The sequence below is a fragment of the Callorhinchus milii genome, unplaced genomic scaffold (assembly GCF_018977255.1).
Source record: "Callorhinchus milii isolate IMCB2004 unplaced genomic scaffold, IMCB_Cmil_1.0 Scaffold2, whole genome shotgun sequence".
Taxonomy (NCBI): domain Eukaryota; kingdom Metazoa; phylum Chordata; class Chondrichthyes; order Chimaeriformes; family Callorhinchidae; genus Callorhinchus; species Callorhinchus milii.
Genome location: NW_024704743.1, coordinates 107,576,000 through 107,596,626, shown reverse-complemented (window position 1 = coordinate 107,596,626; position 20,627 = coordinate 107,576,000). Strand labels below are relative to the sequence as shown.

The 20,627-nt window shown below is 38.5% G+C and overlaps 1 protein-coding gene and 1 non-coding gene across 2 annotated transcripts in view; both read right to left on the bottom strand.

The window, feature by feature from the left end:
* rab2a (RAB2A, member RAS oncogene family) overlaps positions 1 to 20,627 on the bottom strand; it is a 43,753-nt gene extending 23,126 nt beyond the window's left edge. The window contains 5 exon segments of the mRNA NM_001292722.1: positions 1,765 to 1,857; positions 2,497 to 2,579; positions 3,124 to 3,191; positions 4,840 to 4,911; positions 20,502 to 20,627. Coding sequence (NP_001279651.1) covers positions 1,765 to 1,857; positions 2,497 to 2,579; positions 3,124 to 3,191; positions 4,840 to 4,911; positions 20,502 to 20,547 — 362 coding nt within the window. The 5' untranslated portion in view covers positions 20,548 to 20,627.
* Positions 9,665 to 9,736, bottom strand: trnag-ucc. Its single transcript has one exon. It is a non-coding gene; the product is annotated as a tRNA-Gly (tRNA).

The window sequence follows — 20,627 nt, the reverse complement described above, 5'->3', positions numbered from 1 at the left end:
TCCACACCTGTGGCTAGTCAGTGATTTCTATTTAACACTGGTCTAGACTGAGGCTCCAGTGTAGTACTGGGGTGGCATTACATTGTCAGAGGTGCAATCCTTTGGATGAGAAGTGAAACTGAGGTTCCATCTGCCTGTTCAGATCCTATTAAAGATACTATCACTTCAATGCTGTTTGTAGGATACCTTTTAAAACAAATTGGCTACCACATTCGACTACAAAAAATAATCACTACATCTTACAATAATTCCTGTGAGGCACTTTGTGACGTCTCAACCCATAATGCACTAATTATATCAAATGTAAGTATTATTATTATTATAATAAATGTAGAAGTATGCCAGACCAGCTACGTAAAAGCAGCTGTTTTTCATTTTATTGAGCTGGGTCCCTGCTTAAATACAAGAACTCAGAGACTTAGCTATTGCGAGCCTATGACAAACATGTGGTCTAACTGACCTCTCGAGATATTGTTCCGAAAGAACAAGACCAGAATGTTGAATAGTACCAGATACAGTTCAGCACTGTTATAACACACTTTGGTATATCCAACTCGTGCTTCCTGCATGCTGAATGGCCAATGTCCAAACCATCAGGTCAAGCCAATATAATTTCCTGAGTAGTACGCACACTGACATTAGTAGCAACTTAATGATCTAGAAATTGATGATTTTTTGTTAACATGAGAGCTGGCTGCACCCACATGCAGTGAAATTGGCTATTGAGACCTCATGATAATGCTGGTTGGGTTTTTATAGACTTAAAATACCATCTAATAAGGCTCTGTGTTAAGTTCTGTTCCGTTCTCTCCATGCTAACCCTAGCCTCCCATATTCTCAAATAAGTCCTGTGAAATGTAATAGCAGGTGTTAAGATAAAACACGTTAAGTTGCGCTACAAACTGAATCTCATAACAAGCAAGAAAATCTGATCTGCCTTTAGTGTTTGGTAATCTGAAAAATGTTGTTCAGAATCTGAAATCCAAGACTGGGCTCACGTTGTGCTTCACAACCCACTTGTTACATCATACCAGACTTGTCAATGCGTTTCACGCAGTCAGGTCTTGCCAACGACAAGTGCCAATGCTGAAAGGTCATTCTCTGAAATGAAAACCTTTACTGGTTGCAAAAGGAGGAAAAGCATCTCCCAAGGACCTACTGAAAATGCAGTGCAATTTATTACCACAAACTGAATTTACCAAAAGTGAAAACTCAATGGTATTCTTCAATGGGACTTCCTTGTATTGAACGGAAGAAGCATTTTACCGTGTTTATTACAGCTTTTACTATATATTGCAATCCTGTTATAATATGTTTCAGTCTAGTACAAATTTATTTAATGTGGTTGCAGTGTGGGCCTCATCCAATGCATGTGCATGCAGTTTGCACATTGTTGGCAGAGTGCTGCTTACTTGCCTTAGTAAATGATGACCATGTCAGATGAGCAAAGATAGTGGGTCATGGGATAAATGTTCTTTATAAGATGCTGGTTTGCAATTCCAAATAAATCAAGATTTCTTACCCAATAAATGAAAAATTTGCCCATCCCCAAAATTCCCCTGTGTATAATAGGTTTCATCAGCCTTCGCCCAAACTACCCCTGACCTTTTATACAATACTTTCTTCATCATTCTTGCAAGCACCATTTCTCAAATTACAAGCAATTCTGCTAAATTTACATTACAAGGATTTTAGAAGCAGAGATACTCAGTAGTTGTTTATAGAAATAAAAAGTATTTACTCTGGATTGAATTAAAACGTTACCTTTTATTTCCAATAAGCATGATGACCATGTTGGAGTTGGAATGTTGGCGAGCATCTTCTAACCAAGTTGTCAAGTGATTAAAAGTGTCCCTTCTGCAGAAAATGTTTATGGCAAGACAGAAAAGGTTTCCATTAAAGGTGCAAAAGAATACAAATTTACATTTATACAGTGTTGTTTCATTGTCCCACAGTGCTCAATGCAAGATGAAGACGGTGGGAAACAGTAAGATGTCCAACAGCTGTATGTATACCTTGTATCTTGAATGTCAATAAGGTAAGATATTAATTTTTACAAATAAATCTAATCTGACAAGGGAATTCAATGTGATATGAACTGAATAAAAACAAATTCAAAATATTTAAGTCTTAATAATTATTATTATTAACAATAGTCTTAAAATGTCTTGTAGCTAAGCTAATTTGTCTTTCTACAGAAAATTAAATTCAGCATCAGAGAAAATAAAGGAAGCGTTAACATGAATAATTAAGTGCAACATGGAAATTTTTAAAAAATGTATTTTGCAAAACTACTTTCATTTTAAAGTGTGCCTGCCCTCTTCAGGCTGGAAGACCCATGCAAAATTTTCAGAAACAAACACCTATTTGAAAGAAGTTGGGGGAAAAAATCATACAAAACTAAAGTTTAAGACATAAAAATAATTGGCTATTAAGGCAAAAAGTTACAATATTGAAACAAAGATGTATATGTGATCTAAATCAATAAAATGTTACCTTGTGATGTCATAAACTAGCAAGGCTCCAGCAGCTCCTCTGTAGTAGGATCTTGTGATGGAACGGAAAGACTCTTGCCCGGCCTAGCCACAAGAAAATAAAACAGAATGTAAAACTCCAAGTTGCGAATCACAGCAACTTTATACAGACCTAATGAACAGATATAATCAGATTTGCCTTGATATTAAAGGAGTGAGCTTCACTTATTATACAGATGATACACAACTTTAAACTTAAACCCCTTTACTACATAAACTTAAACCCCATTACTACAGAAAATAATAATCCTTGCATTTGATGTAGCCCCTTATCACGTCATCGAGATGTGTCAAAGTGCTTCACATGACCGTGAAGTGATTGACTGTTTATGGAGAAAACAAATTACGGATATAAAAAGTGAAAACAAGGAAAAACTACATTTTAAATAACTGTTACAATTCATCCACAAAAACTGTTATAAATATTTGAATTATATGGATATCCAATATCTGGCAACAAAGATTTCCGAAAACAAGATGTTATTTGTACCTATTTGATCATATACTCACAGATCATTCAGCAGTTATTGGAATGCAAAACTTTGACAAATTGTTCATTGCAAGTGGAAGAAAGAGGAAAAAAACTCACTGTATCCCAGATCTGAAGTTTGATTTGCTTTCCATCAATGGTAATCATCCGAGCCCCAAATTCTACACCTGCATGTTGAAATTTGAAAGTTGAGAATCGAGTGGGTCCAGTTTTGTGAGAAACCATTCATATGAATGGTCAGGGTTTCTACATACATACATGTATTGTTTGCAAGAAAAGCAAATCAGAAATTAGCCAGAAACCTATTTTAGGTTTTCCATTATTGTGCATTCATTGTTCTTGAACAGCCCAAACAATGCAAAATGATGGGCAACGCACATGTAATATGTACCATAAAACTGAACAATGGTCACACCTAAGAGTACATCTTATGGATTTGTGAGATTTACAATTGAATGGCTGCAGATAACAGACCAAAAAGCTAGAACTGGATGGAAAATTGTACTAGCTGCAATTAAGAAATGAGCAGGTATGCAATATAGAAATGGAACATAGTTAATTGGAATATTTGTTCAAGAAACAATTGTTTTCCATATATTCCACACTTAATCTCCAGATTAGGAGATTTTAATACATATAAAGTTAAATTACTCTATTATCACAAGATTCCCCCCACACCCCCTCACCCACCCACCCCCCAACATTGGGGAAGGAAAGTGAGGTTAAAAAGAAGACTTCAATAGAAGATTGCAAAATAATGAGAAGGCAGAAAAAATGTTTCAGAAGTGATCAATGCTTACTTGGGTTTGTTACTGAACTACTAGAATTGTTTCCAAAGAAAACTAGTATCTGAGGAAATGGATTTATGATATTTGGTTAAATTGACGAATTTTAAATTTACCTTTCGATGTATGAAGCACAATACAGGACAGCCCAGTTATAACGCGGTGTCTTGTGTGCCAAAAATAAATCAGACTAGTCCAAGAAAAAAAAACTACTTCCAAGTTGCTGCTTGTTGCGATTAGTTGGGACTAACTGACTTCCTGTGCAACTGTTTTTGTCAGAGAAGACATACAGTTCTCTTCGACTGTGCCTTCAGCTCCCCTCTCGACTCTCTACCCCCTCCTCGTTCCCTCCCTTCCCTCCCCTCACCCTGACCATTTCCCCCCTGCTCGGGTCCCGACCCAACTGTCCAGCGTCTTGGGACGTCCTACCGACGTGAAAGGCGCTCTATAAATGAAATCTTGTTGTTGTTGTTGTATAGTGAAACTTACATAAGTTGTATAAGTCAGGACCTTAATATTTAATACAATTTACACAAAGCATGAGATACAGGCAAACTTGTATAAAGTGTATAAAATCCTATTTAATCAATAATCTACACTGCGCATGCGTATTTCAATGCAGACGGTAACTGCACATTCGACGACAGGTCAGAACTTAATTTCCCACAATGCAATAAAGCCAGTAAGTTAGGAAATAATTTGCTTTATAAGTTACGACTTGTACAAAGAAATCAAGGTGTTTTTGTTCATAGGAAATTGAATGGGACTCGGGTACATGTACGACTTAAGCAACTGTACATTTTAAAGACTTGCGAGTTTTACTGTATGAGTGAACTTGCGCTCTAGCAAGGCTTTTTATAAAGGGGTTGCACTGTATGTAAATAATTTTTAAATATACATTCGCCAAATGTAAAACAGTATTTTAATTTCACTAAATTATGATTAATAAGGTAATGAAATAAGTCCTACTTGATGCAGTGGTTAAACTTTGATGTAAAATTCTGAGTTTTGGAACTTTTTGAATACTTACCAATGGTAAGATCGTGAACAGGTTGGAATCTCTTGTCTGTAAACTGTAATAATAAACATGACTTCCCTACTCCTGGAAAAAAAATAAAACTTCTATTAGTGTCCAATAATCATTGATTCCTCCTTTTTGCACCCCCCACCCCGGCCCAAAAAATGCCTATGTAAATGTTAGTGCCCCAACTGACATAAGATAACCTCAGCATAAGCCAGAAACAAAACCCTGTAAAATTTGTTTAGCCTAATGCCATGGTGGTGCTTTTTTCTACAAGATCACTGAAAAGGCTTTGTTATCTTGCAATTTAAATATTAAAAATTATACAACACAGCTAAACCTTTAAAAGCACTCAGGCAACAATTATACTGTATATAGCAGAGCAAATTGAAGGATTAACATTTAGATTTGTTAACTCAGATTCTCTAAAAACAATATTGCATTAACATAAGACTGAACAGCTCAGAACAGGCCATTTGGGCCAACCAGTCCTTGCTGATGTATCCACTCCATACGATTCTCCATCCACTCCTGGCTTCCTCCCATAGTCTTCTCCAGTATCAGTAAAGGCCATAAAAGCAATTTAAACCATGAAATACAAAGCTGGGTATATTTTCAGTATTTCGTTTTCTTGAAAAAAGTGAAAATTCAGGGGAAAATGTCTGTTACAGAAATTAGTAAATATTTGCTACTGATTTGCTTCCCCCCACACCCCCCCATTAAAGTCAGTGAAAGAACATCTAAGATGATCTCAGCACGTCAAATAGTCCCTTCACTCAAAGCATAAGCAACAAAAGCAAACTTCTGTCACACAGCAACATCAAGTGGTGGCCAATCTCAAAATAGTGTAGATTTATGCTATAAATCTAGGCTATTTTGTTATTTCTATTATTATTTTATTGGTCAACCAAAAAGGTTGATCACCACTAAGCTACGTAATAATTTGTTTATGTTTGCCTACAAAATAGTCATTCATTCCACGTTACAATACATCCTGAAGTGTTTTGAGACTTCTTCTCAATGTGAAAGGTGCTATATCAAATTTAAGGATTAGTATTGTACATCCTGAAATGTGTCATGTATATATGTCATCTATATACAGTCGCTGGATTCAGAGGCCAACTGTGAACGTGTGATTTGCACATCAAACAGTAGGGGTATGATATGCGCATCCCAGGAGAAAAAAAGCTGATTTAAAAAACATTGAAGATCAAGTTTACTGACTATCAAAACAAAATACAGATATTAATGGTGCAAATTGGTAAAAACTGATTTTTAAAAGTCCCAAACCATGAGGCTGGTGGTACACTTCTATTCGTATTCCTGAGCTTGTTCAGTAAGGTAAACAATCTTTCCTTTGCACTGCCTCAGTGAATAAAGCAAAACCAAACACAATCATTAACGAAACACAATCATTAACCACATTATTGATTGCCTTGTCAGAATTAGGTTTATCCACATCACACTTTATTCTATTTACTGAAATACGGTAGATACTTTACAAAATGGTCACTAAGTACTACAAGTATAAAATGAGCAGTCTTAGAAATGTACCTTTGGCTAATATGTTGTCATCTACATATAGAGTCATTATGATAGTTACAACCACCAGATACAATATCTAGGCGTACAGCATCCATGATAAAGTAATACCAACATAATGATTAACAGAATAAGCCAAAGCTACTGTACTTGGATATATTAATCAACTCTAATGCCTCGTTCACTTTATGGTTTTGTGGGACACTGGTGTGCAAATTAGCTGCTGCATTTGCCTACAAAGTCACTGTATGGTTGCACTTGAACATTGGTGTGCAACCGGAATAAAAATCCACACTTCTACTTCCTTACTCTAAAGGTTGGAATGAGATTTGAATCGCAAAACTTTCTGAATACATAGCCTGTATATCAGCCTTAGGGATCAGTACTCTTGCCACTGGAGTCAGAAGATTGTGGCTTCAAACTCTCTTTGAAGTCATATTGTCGAGGCTGTCACTCCAATGCAGTGCTGGGTGTGTGCTGCAATGTTAGATGTGCTATCCTTGAGATGAGTCATTGAACCAAGGACCGGTCATCCCATTCGGCTGTATGTAAAGATCGTTAGGCACTAATTCAAATAGAGAAGGGAGTTACTCCCAGTGTAATAGCCAAATATACTGTAAAATAAAACTGTTCATTCATTTTGGAGTCCTGTAGCTCAGTGGTTAGAGCATTCGCTTTGCAAGTGAGAGACCTGAGTTCAATTCCAGGCAGAGGGCGAAACCTTGGGCAAGTTTCCTTACTCCACACAGAGCCTAATAATAATCCCTTCAAAAACAATAATTAATTGGTCATTTTCAATCTACGACTGTTTGTGGGACATTGCTGTGCGCAATTGGCTGCCGCGTTCGCCCACAAATATACAGTCAATTCACTTTGCAGTATGTTCTGTGAAGCGCTTTGGGACGTCCTCCCGACGTGAAAAGCGCTATATCAAATGCAAGGATTATTATTATTATTATTTTATGGCTGTTTGTAGGACACTGCTGTGTGCAAATTAGCTGCTACATTTGCCTACAAAATCGCTACACTTCACAAGAACTTATGTGAAGCGCTTTAATATGTTGTCCTGACATGAAAGACGCTACACCAAAGGCAAGGTTTATTATGAACATTGATGCAGCTTTCAGCAGTTAAAATTAAATTTCCATCACTTATTTTGAATCAGGTTTTGAGCTTCTAAAGATAATGCTGGCATAATACAGCTTGGATTGATTCATAAAAATGGTCATCTCGGGCAATTATCAATCATATGGAGAGCCTGGCAAAACAAACTATTTATTCCCCTCTAAAATATTGACTTATCTTCTATTACATATGAAATTTATTGTTAATTGGCTCCAAGATGTGAAGGATGTAGAAGAGCAAAACATCCCATAAAGGTTAGATAAAAGGCAACAAATTGCATTTGTATAGTATCCTTCAATGTGGGATACATAAGGTCTGGGGGAGTGCTTAATAATGATGGGTCGAACATCAAGCAGTCGAAGAGGTAAGTTTAAATGCTGGATTACAAAATACTCCTTAAAAAAGAACATTTAAGCAAAAGCATTACATGTGCTAGCTGATGTGTACTTTGTATCAATGGACTTTAATTCCATAATTTCTAGTCAGCAGCTCAATGCAGGTGAACAGCAATGTGATATGTCCAAATGATCGTGGTATGAACCCATGGTAATTGGCAATCACAATTTATCATCCACTACCCAGCAAAAACACAATACTTGTTATAAGCAATGTTTCCCCTTTAAATCCCGCACCTGTGGACAATTAAGCAAATCAAAAGGAGGCCATGATATCTTGACAATCAATGCTAATATGACAGCAATTTTTATAATAATAATAATCCTTGCATTTGATACAGAGCTTTTCACGTCGGGAGGACGTCCCAAAGCGCTTCACAGAACACACTGTAAAGTGAATTGACTGTATATTTGTGGGCGAACGCGGCAGCCAATTGCGCACAGCAATGTCCCACAAACAGTCGTAGATTGAAAATGACCAATTTATTATTGTTTTTGGTTTTGGAGGGATTATTATTAGACGTGTGGAGTAAGGAAACTTGCCCAAGGTTTCGCCCTCTGCCTGGAATTGAACTCAGGTCTCTCACTTGCAAAGCGAGTGCTCTCACCACTGAGCTACAGGACTCCATTATGGGGGCAATACAAAAGGAAACTGCTTAAATGCAACTGCATATCACCCAAGAGATGAATCATTCTAAATCTAGAGGCAGAATCCACTTCTTTCAGTTTGCTGTCCCAAAAGTACATTATGCATTGTATAATCCTTATAACAGAACTAACTACGAATTCCACTATTTCTAAAATCGACCAGTAGTAATATTAAGTCACTTGAACCATAGAAATCACCATGACAAACATTTTCTATGATTCACCCATCCTGACATTACTGAAAGATCAGAAATGAAACCAACCAGTGGGGTATTATGGAAGCTATATTAAACCAACTGGACATGTACGGGTTTAAAGTTGAACTTTTTTCAAAATAAAGAATGATACAATTTTTACAAACAATGTTCTCATAAACCTGTAACAAGTCTCACATCCCTTCAGATCAACTGCACTGAACAGATCTGACATTAGCATTACAGGCTGTGAAACTGGGAAACCGGTTATTGAACAGGAAACTGGCTGCTTAGATTATTTACATTGCAAATAGCAAACTTGGACATGTAATGAAAACGTTTAAATTGAACACTCTTAGATGGACAGTACTGCATAATTGTAATGTTACTACCAATATAAAAAAAACTATTTTTAAGTGCACACTGTCATACCTCTTTCTCTCCGCCTCAGCGTCAAACTACATCGTTGTTAAGCGTTCCAATGTGCTACTTCGCACGATGGATGCTATACAAATGCAACTTTCTGGCTGATTTATGTATAGTTATGTAAACATTTTAGTCCATATTCATTCAATATTCATTGAACTCTTACCCCATTATGCATCTGAAAAGTATTTATTTAATAATAACTCTGCATCTGAAAAGTACTTATTTAAAAAATCCAATCAATGATTAAATTTGATTTTGGATCTATATAATATAATAAATAATCCTTGAATTTGATGTAGCGCTTTTCACGTCTTCTCGACATCTCAAAGCACTTCACAGAAGACTGTAAAGTGAATTGACTGTATATTTGTGGGCAAAACGCGGCGGCTAATTGCGCACAGCAGTGTCCCACAAACAGTCATAGATTGAAAATGACCAATTTATTTTTGTTTTGGAGGGATTATTATTAGGCGTGTGGAGTAAGGAAGCTTGCCCAAGGTTTCGCCCTGCCGGGAAATGAACCCAGGTGTCTCGCTTGGAAGGCAAGTGCTCTAACCACTGAGCTACAGGACTCCACAATCTAATGTTAGTTCATTTACTTCAACCTCGGTCTTGGGATGTAAGAAACAATGCAGGACCAGCATTGATTGCTGAGCCCCAGTTCCCCTATGAAGGTGGTGGTGGGCCTGTTCTGCAGTTCTTGTGGCGATGGAGCTGCCACAATGAGCATTCGACTCTCTCTGGCCTTATCGCTTCATTTGTGTTGAGATTCAGGGAAAACAAAACCACAAAGCAACTAGGAAATGGAGCAACCATACCATTTTTTAAAAAAATATACAAAGCAGTTAAATGAACCATCTAACTTTAATGACTTGTTTTGGAGTTATTATTCTGATTTGTTTACCATTACATTGCAACTTAATAAAAAGCCACTGGAAAACATTGCATATATATATAAATATATATATATAAATATATATATAGCGCCTTGGGACACCCTCCCGACATGAAAGGCACTTTACAAATGTAATTTTCTATTTTGTAATTTTTTGCATATATATTAATATATATTATAATTTTAGGAAACAAAAATGTGACTTAAATAATGAACTGTATAAATGCAAGGATTATTATTATATTCAAACATTAAATAATTCAGTCTGAAATACTCAGTAGAGTAGTTCTAAGTAATGGTAATTTACTCAGTTGTCCATTTATTGTTCGAAACCACAAAGCATTTGTTGATGTTCTGGGAAAACAAAACAAAAAAAAATGCAAATAGTTGATCATGAATCAGGTAGCTGAATATTAGCCTCCAGAGATAGTTTTCTTTATTCATCTCAGGTATATTCAATTAGCTCATTCAATTTCAACAATGCTTAGAATGCAACAATGATGCACTTCTTCACTGAAACTAAGAAAAACACAGCACGTCATCCTTGAGTGTCTCTGTACTCAAGAGCAGCAGAGCCTAAAGACCATATGCCAGCCCTTTTAGTTACAGTATAGTACATTTGTTTACAGAACTGGTACAAAAATAACAAATATTCAACTCTATAGATACAGGAAGGCTGCCACTTAAAGTGTTGACCATGTCCATTAATTATCAGAATTGTATGCTGCAGGTTCACAGTGATGACCACAGACAGCAGTCATTTTTAATCACACCACAACTTGGTTTAAGGGTGTATGTATCCAATTCAAGTCTTTATTTTACATGCTATTGGCAGAAGCATAAATGTATTTTGCAAGCATTATTATTACACAAATTATACAGTCCATTCACTTAATATATTCCATGAAGCACATTCTGTCATCTCAACAACATGATATGACGCTATATCAAATGCAAGGATTATTCTAAAACCTGCAGTACACCCCGAAGCAGCTTGTCCAATTCCTTTCAGATCAACTGAAGTGATGCAATGGTGAGACAACTGCTCCAGTCACTGCCCCTCAGGCTGCCTGTCTGCGTGAATGAATAGGCATAAAAGGTTTCAGTCAATTCAACCTGTTCACATTGAAAAGTCGTAGCCAAGACAGGTGCAGGAATCACTCTGCCTGAATAATTTTGAGGTATATTTTTAAATTGGATGTGGTGATAGACGTACAGGATTAGATTGTACCCTACACATATTCCCACTAAAAGAATACTTTACCCTGGCTGCCATTTTCAACTTCCTTGACAACAGATGGTTTAGATTAAAAATTCAATACCCAACTTCTGGTAGATCCAGATTTAGGCAAGTTCCAAAGAACAAGGCCAAGACTAAATAAGGCAGCATCATTGTACATTTACTGAGTATGTTTTGAATTTATAGCTAAATTAGATTTCACTGCAACATTGGTAATGAACCATTTATTGTACATGACAAAAACTTTCACCACAGTTGTCACTGTCATTGCGTTGAACACCTTTGATTGATTGTTTCCTCCCCCCAACTGAGTAATCAATATTTGGGAATAAGGAAGAAGTGCTAAGAACAAAAAGGTGTCCATACGTATTATATTTTGATTCAAGCAGCTTCAATGGGAGGAAAGTTGCTTACAGCGCTCAGGTACATATACAACAACTTTATGTAGCACATTTCACGTAGGGCAATGTCTCAAAGTGCTTCCTTAAGACTGGCGGACATCAAGCAGGAGGATGGAAGTGATGGTAGCACAGTCACAGAAGTAGGTTTTCAGGAGACTTAAAAACAGTGATGTGTCAATGTGGAGGGATTTTATGAGATTTCCAGAGGGTAGGGGTTTAGAGGCTGAAGACTCAGCTACCAATGGTGGGCATATGTGTATCTCACATTGTTTTCATTTATTTCTGTACATTTGACAAACTACAGACACTATATTTTACAGTAAAACAAAACATTGCATTTATATAGCACTTTTCACAACAGAAATCCTGTGAAGCGATATGAAGCTTTCTTCCAACACGTAAGGCGATATATCAAATACAAAGATTATTATTATAATACACTAAGAAAGCTAGGTGAAGAGACACATCTCAGAATATAGATGCCAAGCTTAAAGAGAGCAGATAAACAAACAAGACAAAACCACAAGTAGTTGTAAGGTGACATCTAGCTCAACCTTAACCTATGTTTTAAAAACCTGTGGATTATATGAGGATGGAAAGAGAGGGTGACAAAATTCAATAGCCTTCAGGTTCTGACACGGATGAGTCAGTGAGAGCTCAACTCTTAACAAAGGAAAGACACAGGACACTGAAGAAAAAACAGCATATAGCATGTAAGGCACTAATTGGAGATCAGGAGGAACTGATAAACAATTCAATCAATTTACCTCAACAGTACACTTGCAATTTCATTTCTGCAGGTACAAAAGCTACATGAATTATTCCATCAAGTTTATTTTCAGCATTGGGTTGCATGTTATGGTGTGGGGAAGTGATATTGAAAAGTGTCTCTCCTTCCAAACACGAAAGAGAAAACAAGTCACCTGGTAGGGGAGAACCTTAACATGTAGTGCATTTTAACAACGACTTGCACCTACATTGCGCCCTCCACGTAGGGTGGCATCTCATGAGCGCTTAACAGTTAACATTGTCATTCCTTTCAGTCTCCCCCTCACACAAGGCAGCAACTCTGCTGATGCCAGCTCACAGGCAGGAAGCTGCTCCATAGAGAACCTCATATTCAATATCCAGTACTGATATGATCAAAAAATACCCTAACTAGGAAAGTAGTAATAGCCATTTCAACATAGATCTATCTGAAAAACTAGCTAGATTTTGAGATTTGGACTAATGTGCATTTTGAACTCAAAGGAAATCACTGGAATGTTTAGCCACAAACATTTTAAAGCAATAATCAGCATTTTATAGCAACATTTACATAAAGGAACTACTCAATGTGCCAAACAAAGATCACAGAAGGCAAAATAAGAAATTATGGATTCTTAGAGGTGACTGAAGACACATCAAAGAGATAGTTATTTTTAAACGGTTCAGAGGTTAATGATATGATGGCTGAAGACTCTGCATCCATTGGTAAGAATGGAGAAGATCGGACAGATAAGGTGGGGATAGCCATGGATTGATTTGAAAACTACAGGTCCTGAAATGAAGTCTGTGGGGAACAGGGAGCCTGTGGAGCTTGGAAATGAATGGGAAGGATGAGAAGTGTTTGTGGAGACATAATTCATTCACTGGTCTGCAGTGGGACAAGAATGAGTTCAAGGACCTCTGGATAAATTGCAGTTTGTGGAAGTAAAGAGCCTGCTGAGCTATTGAAGAATTCTACCCTGAAGTTGACAAAATGTATTAAGATTTCAGAAACGTGATAGTGAGCCAATGCTCCAGAGGTGGAAGAAAGGTTGTCCTGGCAGTGGATCAGATGTGTAGCTGCAACTCAGCTCTAGGGCAAAGAAAATGCAAAGATTGCAACAACAACAAGATTGCATTTATAGAGCGCCTTTCATGTCGGGAGGACGTCCCAAGGCGCTGGACAGTTGAGTCAGGACCCGAGCAGGGGGGAAATCGTCAGGGTGAGGGGAGGGAAGGGAGCGAGCGAGAAGGGGGTAGAGAGTTGAGAGGGAAGGTGAAGGCACGGTTGAAGAGAAAGGTCTTGAAGGAGGAAAGGGAGGAAGCAAGGCAAAGGCACTGGGGGATGGAGTTCCAGAGCCTAGGGGCTGAAGGCCCGGCCACCGATGGTAGGGCACACCACTGGGTTCAGCCTGTCCAGTTAAACTGGAAAGTTAAAAGAATCAGACTAAAGATAGTAGGTTCTGGTGAGAGCCAAACAACATGGCTTCAGCCTCGTTGATTTTAATTTGCACAAAGTTCATCCAGGATTCTATATCAGACAGAACAGCCCTGAAATCAAGATGGTGTAAATGTAACTGCTATAGGTTACTATAGTGATAACAACCTAGCCATAGACTTGGAAATGCTTCAAGTTTTAAAAAAAAAGTTGAATATAATTGGATTGCTGATCTCGAAATAGACTTGGCAATTTTAATTATAGCATATTTCTCTTAAGGAAGCCAATTATAAAAGAAGGACTGACGAAGAGCCATTTGCTTCAACAGCTCATTCTTTTCAGAAAGTACAATCTGCTCCATCATGCACTATGACCAACCCATTCATTCTCTACAGGAAATGTTCTGCAATATTTCTCCCTGTTCTTGGAAATTAATGAAGCAAAACGTAATAACTATTAAATCTTACAGCATGCACCATTCACAAATTGAGATCTAATAGATGTGAGCTTGCCTCAGCTGGTAGAAAACACTTGCTTTTGCATCAGAAGGTTATAGCTCGATAGATCATGTTGGACTTTGAGCTGTTAAAACTAGTCTGAAATTCCAATGCAGTACTGGGGGGAGCCACCACTGCATTATCAGATGAGACATTGAAAGCAAAATGGAAGTGAAAGTGAAATGAGCATTAAAATATCTTTTGGCACTACAAAAAGAGAAATGAGTTTCTCTCAAGAGCTTTGTCCAACAGACCTCCAAATAACTTGGTAATAATTTATCCAATGACTGTTTGTAGGCCCTCGATGGTACAAAATGGCTGCCAAGTCTACCTACAAAAACAACAACTTGCATTTATATAGCACCCTTCATGCGGGGTAACACCCCAGAGCACTTAACAGTCTACATCTGAAAGTATTTACTTCATGAAGTACCATAAAAATATGTTTTCTAATTTGCAACATTCACAAACCAGATTTGAAGTATTATCCATGACTTCTGATTTGTCAGTATCAAATAGTCATTTTATTTGCCAGATCTGCAATGACTAATTGTGAATCCTGAACGCTGGCCAAGTGCAACAATTTGGATTTTGCCAGTTTTCAGCATTCACGATTAGCCATTTCTGTTTCTTACAATTGAAGAGCTTTCAATATTTGCAAACTAGAAAGGCACAATTAGTCCATCAAACCCTTTTTATGGATACTGTATAACAAATTAGGCCCAACACGTTACACAAAGCATTGAATCAACCCTACCTAGTCAGCTATAATACAGTCACTACAATTCACAGGAAATCCTGTAAAGCACTCTGAGTTGACCACCTGACTTGAAAGGTGTTATATCATTAGTTTACACATTTTGTAGCCCTTCAATAATTGCACGATATTGTAAACTCAACTGTTCCAGACTTCAAGTTATCATCTTAAGCATTGCACAAGCCAACCAAAGAACAATGCAAGTGCCATTTATTGACACTAGGGTCCAGTTACTGATCTATAATTAAGCGCTCCGAGACACTGCCTGGCCAGAAGGGCGCAAAATAAATGCAAGTTGTTGTTGAATGTATTCTCCCCCAGTTTACAGGCCCCCTTGTAATTTTGAGTTTAATGGCAAAGTTACTGTACAAGCTTAAATCAGGAGTATATACTTATTTATTTGTGTGAATTAAGTAGAATTCAAAGGCTCCTGAATGGTGATTTAAAAGCAACACCACAGCTGCCTAAACTGAAACAATGGGTTGTTATTCGTTGCATCCTCAGGACCCAATAGGAGCCAGAAAATATTGTTAAAGGTTCTTTTGTCACCATCTTGATACCACATACAATCATACCTTAAGCAATAGTTGGCTACTGGAGAGGAGAGAGGTTCTCAAATCATGAGTATGCTAGCTGGTTTATCGGTAGCCCAACGGCTGGAAGATTATTTCTGATAATCAGTACTTTTCTCGTCACTGCCAATAATTCACAACTGAAATGATTACTGATCAAAATTGCATCAGAATCTTAAAATGCAATGAACAAGATAAAGAATGTGAATGAGTAATCTTTCACAAGGCATCATTTGCCTAGCGCTGAGCACTGTTGGTTGTACATCTGTGCACTGTGACAACTTTAGTTCTCCATATGAGCAGCTGAACAGGATTTCCTGGTTGTTGCTGCTCCTGGCTGTGTAAACAGGAGGGGTCAGGTCCATCTTTTAACTGTATCCACTCAAAAGGGTTGAGTAATACAAAACAGACCCTGCTTACAGAATAAAGTTTGTAAGCCAATACTCTAATACAAATCTTCTGGCCGTCTGCAAAATGTTTCATCACATTCACATAATTTTCTGATTCAGAACAAAACAGATCACATGCAATTTTAATAATGGAATTATTAGCAAAAAATAGCCAAACACTCAAATGCAAGCTGCTGTTAAAAGCACAAACAGATTATTTTCAATCTACATAACATAACATGTAGGAGCAGGAGTAGGCCATTCGGCCCTTCGAGCCTGCCCCGCCATTCAATCATGGCTGATCTTCTAATCTATCTCAGTCTTGAATATGTTCAAGGACTATAATAATAATAATAATCCTTGCGTTTGATATAGTGCTTTTCACGTCAGGAGGACGTCCCAAAGGGCTTCACAGAACACACTGTAAAGTGAATTGACAGTATATTTGTGGGCGGACGCGGCAGCCAATTGCGCACAGCAATGTCCCACAAACAGTCGTAGATTGAAAATGACCAATTTATTATTGGTTTTGGTTTTTGGAGGGATTATTATTAGGTGTGTGGAGTAAGGAAACTTGCCCAAGGTTTCGCCCTCTGCCTGGAATTGAACTCAGGTGTCTCTCTTGCAAAGCGAGTGCTCTAACCACTGAGCTACAGGACTCCACAGGACTGAGCGTCAACAGCCCTTTGGGGTAGTGAGTTCCATACATTCACTACCCTTTGAATGAAGAAGTTCTTTCTAACTCAGTGCGAAAGGGCTGGCCTCTGATTTTAAGGTTGTAACCCCTGGTTTTAGTTTCTCCAACCAGGGGAAACAATCTCCCACTATCTACTCTATCATACCCTTTGATGATCTTATAGGTTTCTATAAGATCCCTTCTAATTCTTCTATATTTTAGAGAATATAGGCCCAAATTGGTCAGCCTATCCTCGTAACTCAACCCCTTCATCCCTGGTACTAACCTAGTAAACCTACCCTGCACCCCCTCCAAGGCAAGTACATCCTTCCTTAAATAAGGAGACCAAAACTGCACATTATTCCAGGTGTGGTCTCACCAGGGCCCTATACAGTTGCAGCAAGACTTCCCTACTCTTATACTCTAATCCTTTCATAACGAATGCTAACATACCGTTCGCCTTCCTAATTGTTTGCTGCACCTGCAGACTAACTTTCTGTGATTGGTGTACAAGGACACCCAAGTCCCTCTGGACGCTAACACAATCACAATTTACAACAAGTTGAATTTACAAAACTGCTTATATACACAACTGCTTATATACCGGCAAAGTCTAAAATAAGAATACTAAGAATCTTTTTATTGCAGATGAGCGACTTATGTTTACCACAACCCCAGTTGAGTTTACGTCTTTCTGTGAATCAGATCAGATTTTTAGTAATTATGCTGTTCATTTAGATTCTGCAAAAGCATTTTGCTAGTGGCATTCCAAACACAATTTTGCCCATTTTTCTATAAAACATGCAATGTTTATTGTGTTATTTCAACCATTTTGCTATGCTTGAAAACTACTGAATGTTTTCATTCTGCACACAGCTCTGCCTGTGGGTTTTGTTAGCAGCTAAATTGGCACAATTTATTCTGCAGCCAATCTGTGGCCAAAATAGCTTAAAGATAGCATTCAGGGCAAGTCCCAATTGTGCTGATTTGCCAATATTAGCTAGGATTATATTATCAATTATCAAATTTCACACTCACTGAGTTTTATTGGATAATTTGACTATTTTATTAAATGTGCAGAAAGATGCCCGAAAACAGTGTTTTATGACAAATTAATACTACTGAAAAAATGGGTGAATACTCATCACAAATGGGACTGAAGATTGTAAAGTTTAGATTTAAATCATCGAACCAAAACTATAAATCCAGGCCTGTTGGTAACTTCATCTGCATAATGTAACTATTCAGAGATAATATGGATTGCAATGTTTGATCTTTTAGAATTTCAATACATGCTTTCAGGACAAAAGGAGAAATCCTTGTGTTATCTTCTTCAAAGTGTATATGTGGTTTAACAGCCACAGATTAAGTTACTCAGAGGGTCTATTGTACAAATTCTACCTCATCTACTGAAGGGTGCTAGGTTGATCCTGAATGGACAACTTTTATTCAGTGTTTCATAACACTTAACAGTTTTGCAATCGGTTAAAAGCTATTAATATGTTGACTTGAAATTTGCTATACAACTTGATGTCCAAAACTCGCTCACTCAAAACACTGAAATCCTATGCACTCTTACGACTTGTCAATATTGTATATTATATTAATTCAATAAAGAGTTCAGATTAATCTCCATTGGGTTCACACCGTATGGAGACTTGCTCAGGCCTAAATCTGAGTGATCTGATGTTGGCATTGTGTACTGTAACTGACACCTCAGGCAGGCTGCTTTAACTACATTGTCAAAATTCCACAAGATATTTATTGCTTTCCAATTTGCACAAGATAATAAATTGCCTTAACAGAAGGAAAACCATTCATCCTGCATACTTCTGGATGCCAGTAAAATTGGCTGGCCACTTCAAAAGACGACACTTGAATTGGCCAATATAATGCCAGTTCAGGGAGTGGCTCAACTGCTTAATCTAATGGAAAGTTGTCAGACACAAGCCAGTGTCAGGCCACATCATCAATTTTGCACAAGGTATGTCCAAGGGTCATTGCACTTTCAAACTACAGCATGATGGTCACTTCATCAAATGTGCAAACAGAATTAGAAGAAACCCCAAATGCAAGAGTGTTTAAGGAACACAGATTTTGTAGATTTTTGAGGACAGAAGAATTGCTGGAGGTGATCTTTAAAAATTACTTTCTTTTTTAACCTGCACCTGCTCTCTCCCCCTGGGGACACCCACGTGTTCACTTCTCCCTTGGGACGAACCAGTTATAGTCTCCACTGGGTACACAGCCTTAGCGGAGTCCTATAACACGAGGTATATAACCTATGCCTCCTTTCCTTGGTACACATACCTGTCCACCTCTCCATGGATACATTCCCATAGCTCAGCCAATATAGCTCACTCCACAACCAAGTCTCTGTTTATCGTTCCCTCCCTCTTGCTTCAGGTCTGTCAAGAGTTATAGTCTATGGGCTAGAATCTCTATCTGAGACAGACTATAAGTTGGTAATTCAGGCTCTCTGTGGATATCAATCTGTGTTTGAGTTTCTCTTTGTAAGTAGAACTTTTCTTCTTTTAACTGAATTGTTCTTTCTGGGTTTATTTATGTATCTGATATCTCTGGATCTGGGTATCCATGTAGGTATCTGAATTTGTATTTGTCTCTCTCGCTTTATGCCTATCCAAGTGTTAGTATTTACCATGTCTGAGTCAATTCCTGGAAAGATGTCTGTTTCCAAGTCTCTTTTATGCATATACATTTTTACACTATACAAAATGCACAGTACACCTGTGTCACAGTTTGAAAGTCACTGAGAAATGGACATTATATATATAATGTATATTATTTATACCTGAATTATTTTCACTGAGTTTACCTTCATAACAGGTCACTGTTTCTGACTAATTGATTCTTCATCCCAAAGTTCATGTACGGATCCACATTTATTTGTTAATTTACCTCTTGTGCCTGAAGTTTGTCATATACCGATATTTATCTTTGGGCAAACATCTCAGTGGGCTTATGTCTGTCAACATTTGTTTATCTGAGTCTCCCCCTGTACCAATGTTAACTTAGTCTATGTGAATGCATCACCGAGTCTGTATTTTGATTCATGTCTGTATTTTACTCCCTGTGGACTGGTCTATAGTCTCTCTCTCTCTCTTTCCTTATCTCTGTGCATATCCAAGTCGCTCTCTTTCTCTCTTATACCATCTGCAGTTGAATCTATGCCGTGTTTGCATCTTAATCTCTCTGGAATGCATCCGTACGAGAGTCAGTCTGGGTTGGTCTGCAGTCTCTCAGGGGTTTGTCTGCGAGTCTTCCCGGGAGGGAGTCTGTCTGTCCTCGGTATCCGAGTCACTTTTGGTTGGTGTGACTGTCGCCCCGTATCAGGTGTAACCGAGTTTCACATCACCAAAAAGCGCAGACCTGCCTCGGGCCTAAGTGATGAAAACGCAGCAGCCGCTGTCGCCACCTCCCTCCCCCTCTACCCCTCCCTCCCTCCCCCGGGCTGAGGCTCACTCACAACCCGCCGGCAGGCTCTGCCTGGTCCTGGGACCGGCAGAACCAACTCCCGGGGCCTCGGCCTCGAGTGAACTGCTCGGCCGGCGCCGAGACGACCCGTCCTCGGCACAGCTGGAGCACCCGAGTCCGGGTGAGCTGGCAGGCGGCTGGGGGTTTCCAGGCCGAGGCCTTGGCGTTGGGTCTCCTGCCTCGCCCCGACGTGACTGACGTGCGGGGAGGGGGGGATGAGGGCTCGCTGACCTGTGTCGCCGATGATGATGTACTTGAAGAGGTAAGCGTACGCCATGGCGGGCCTCACAGTGCGCTCGAGCGGCCGCCTGTCCCGTGTCCGCCGCCGAAGCGCTGCCTCAACAACAACCCGAGCTC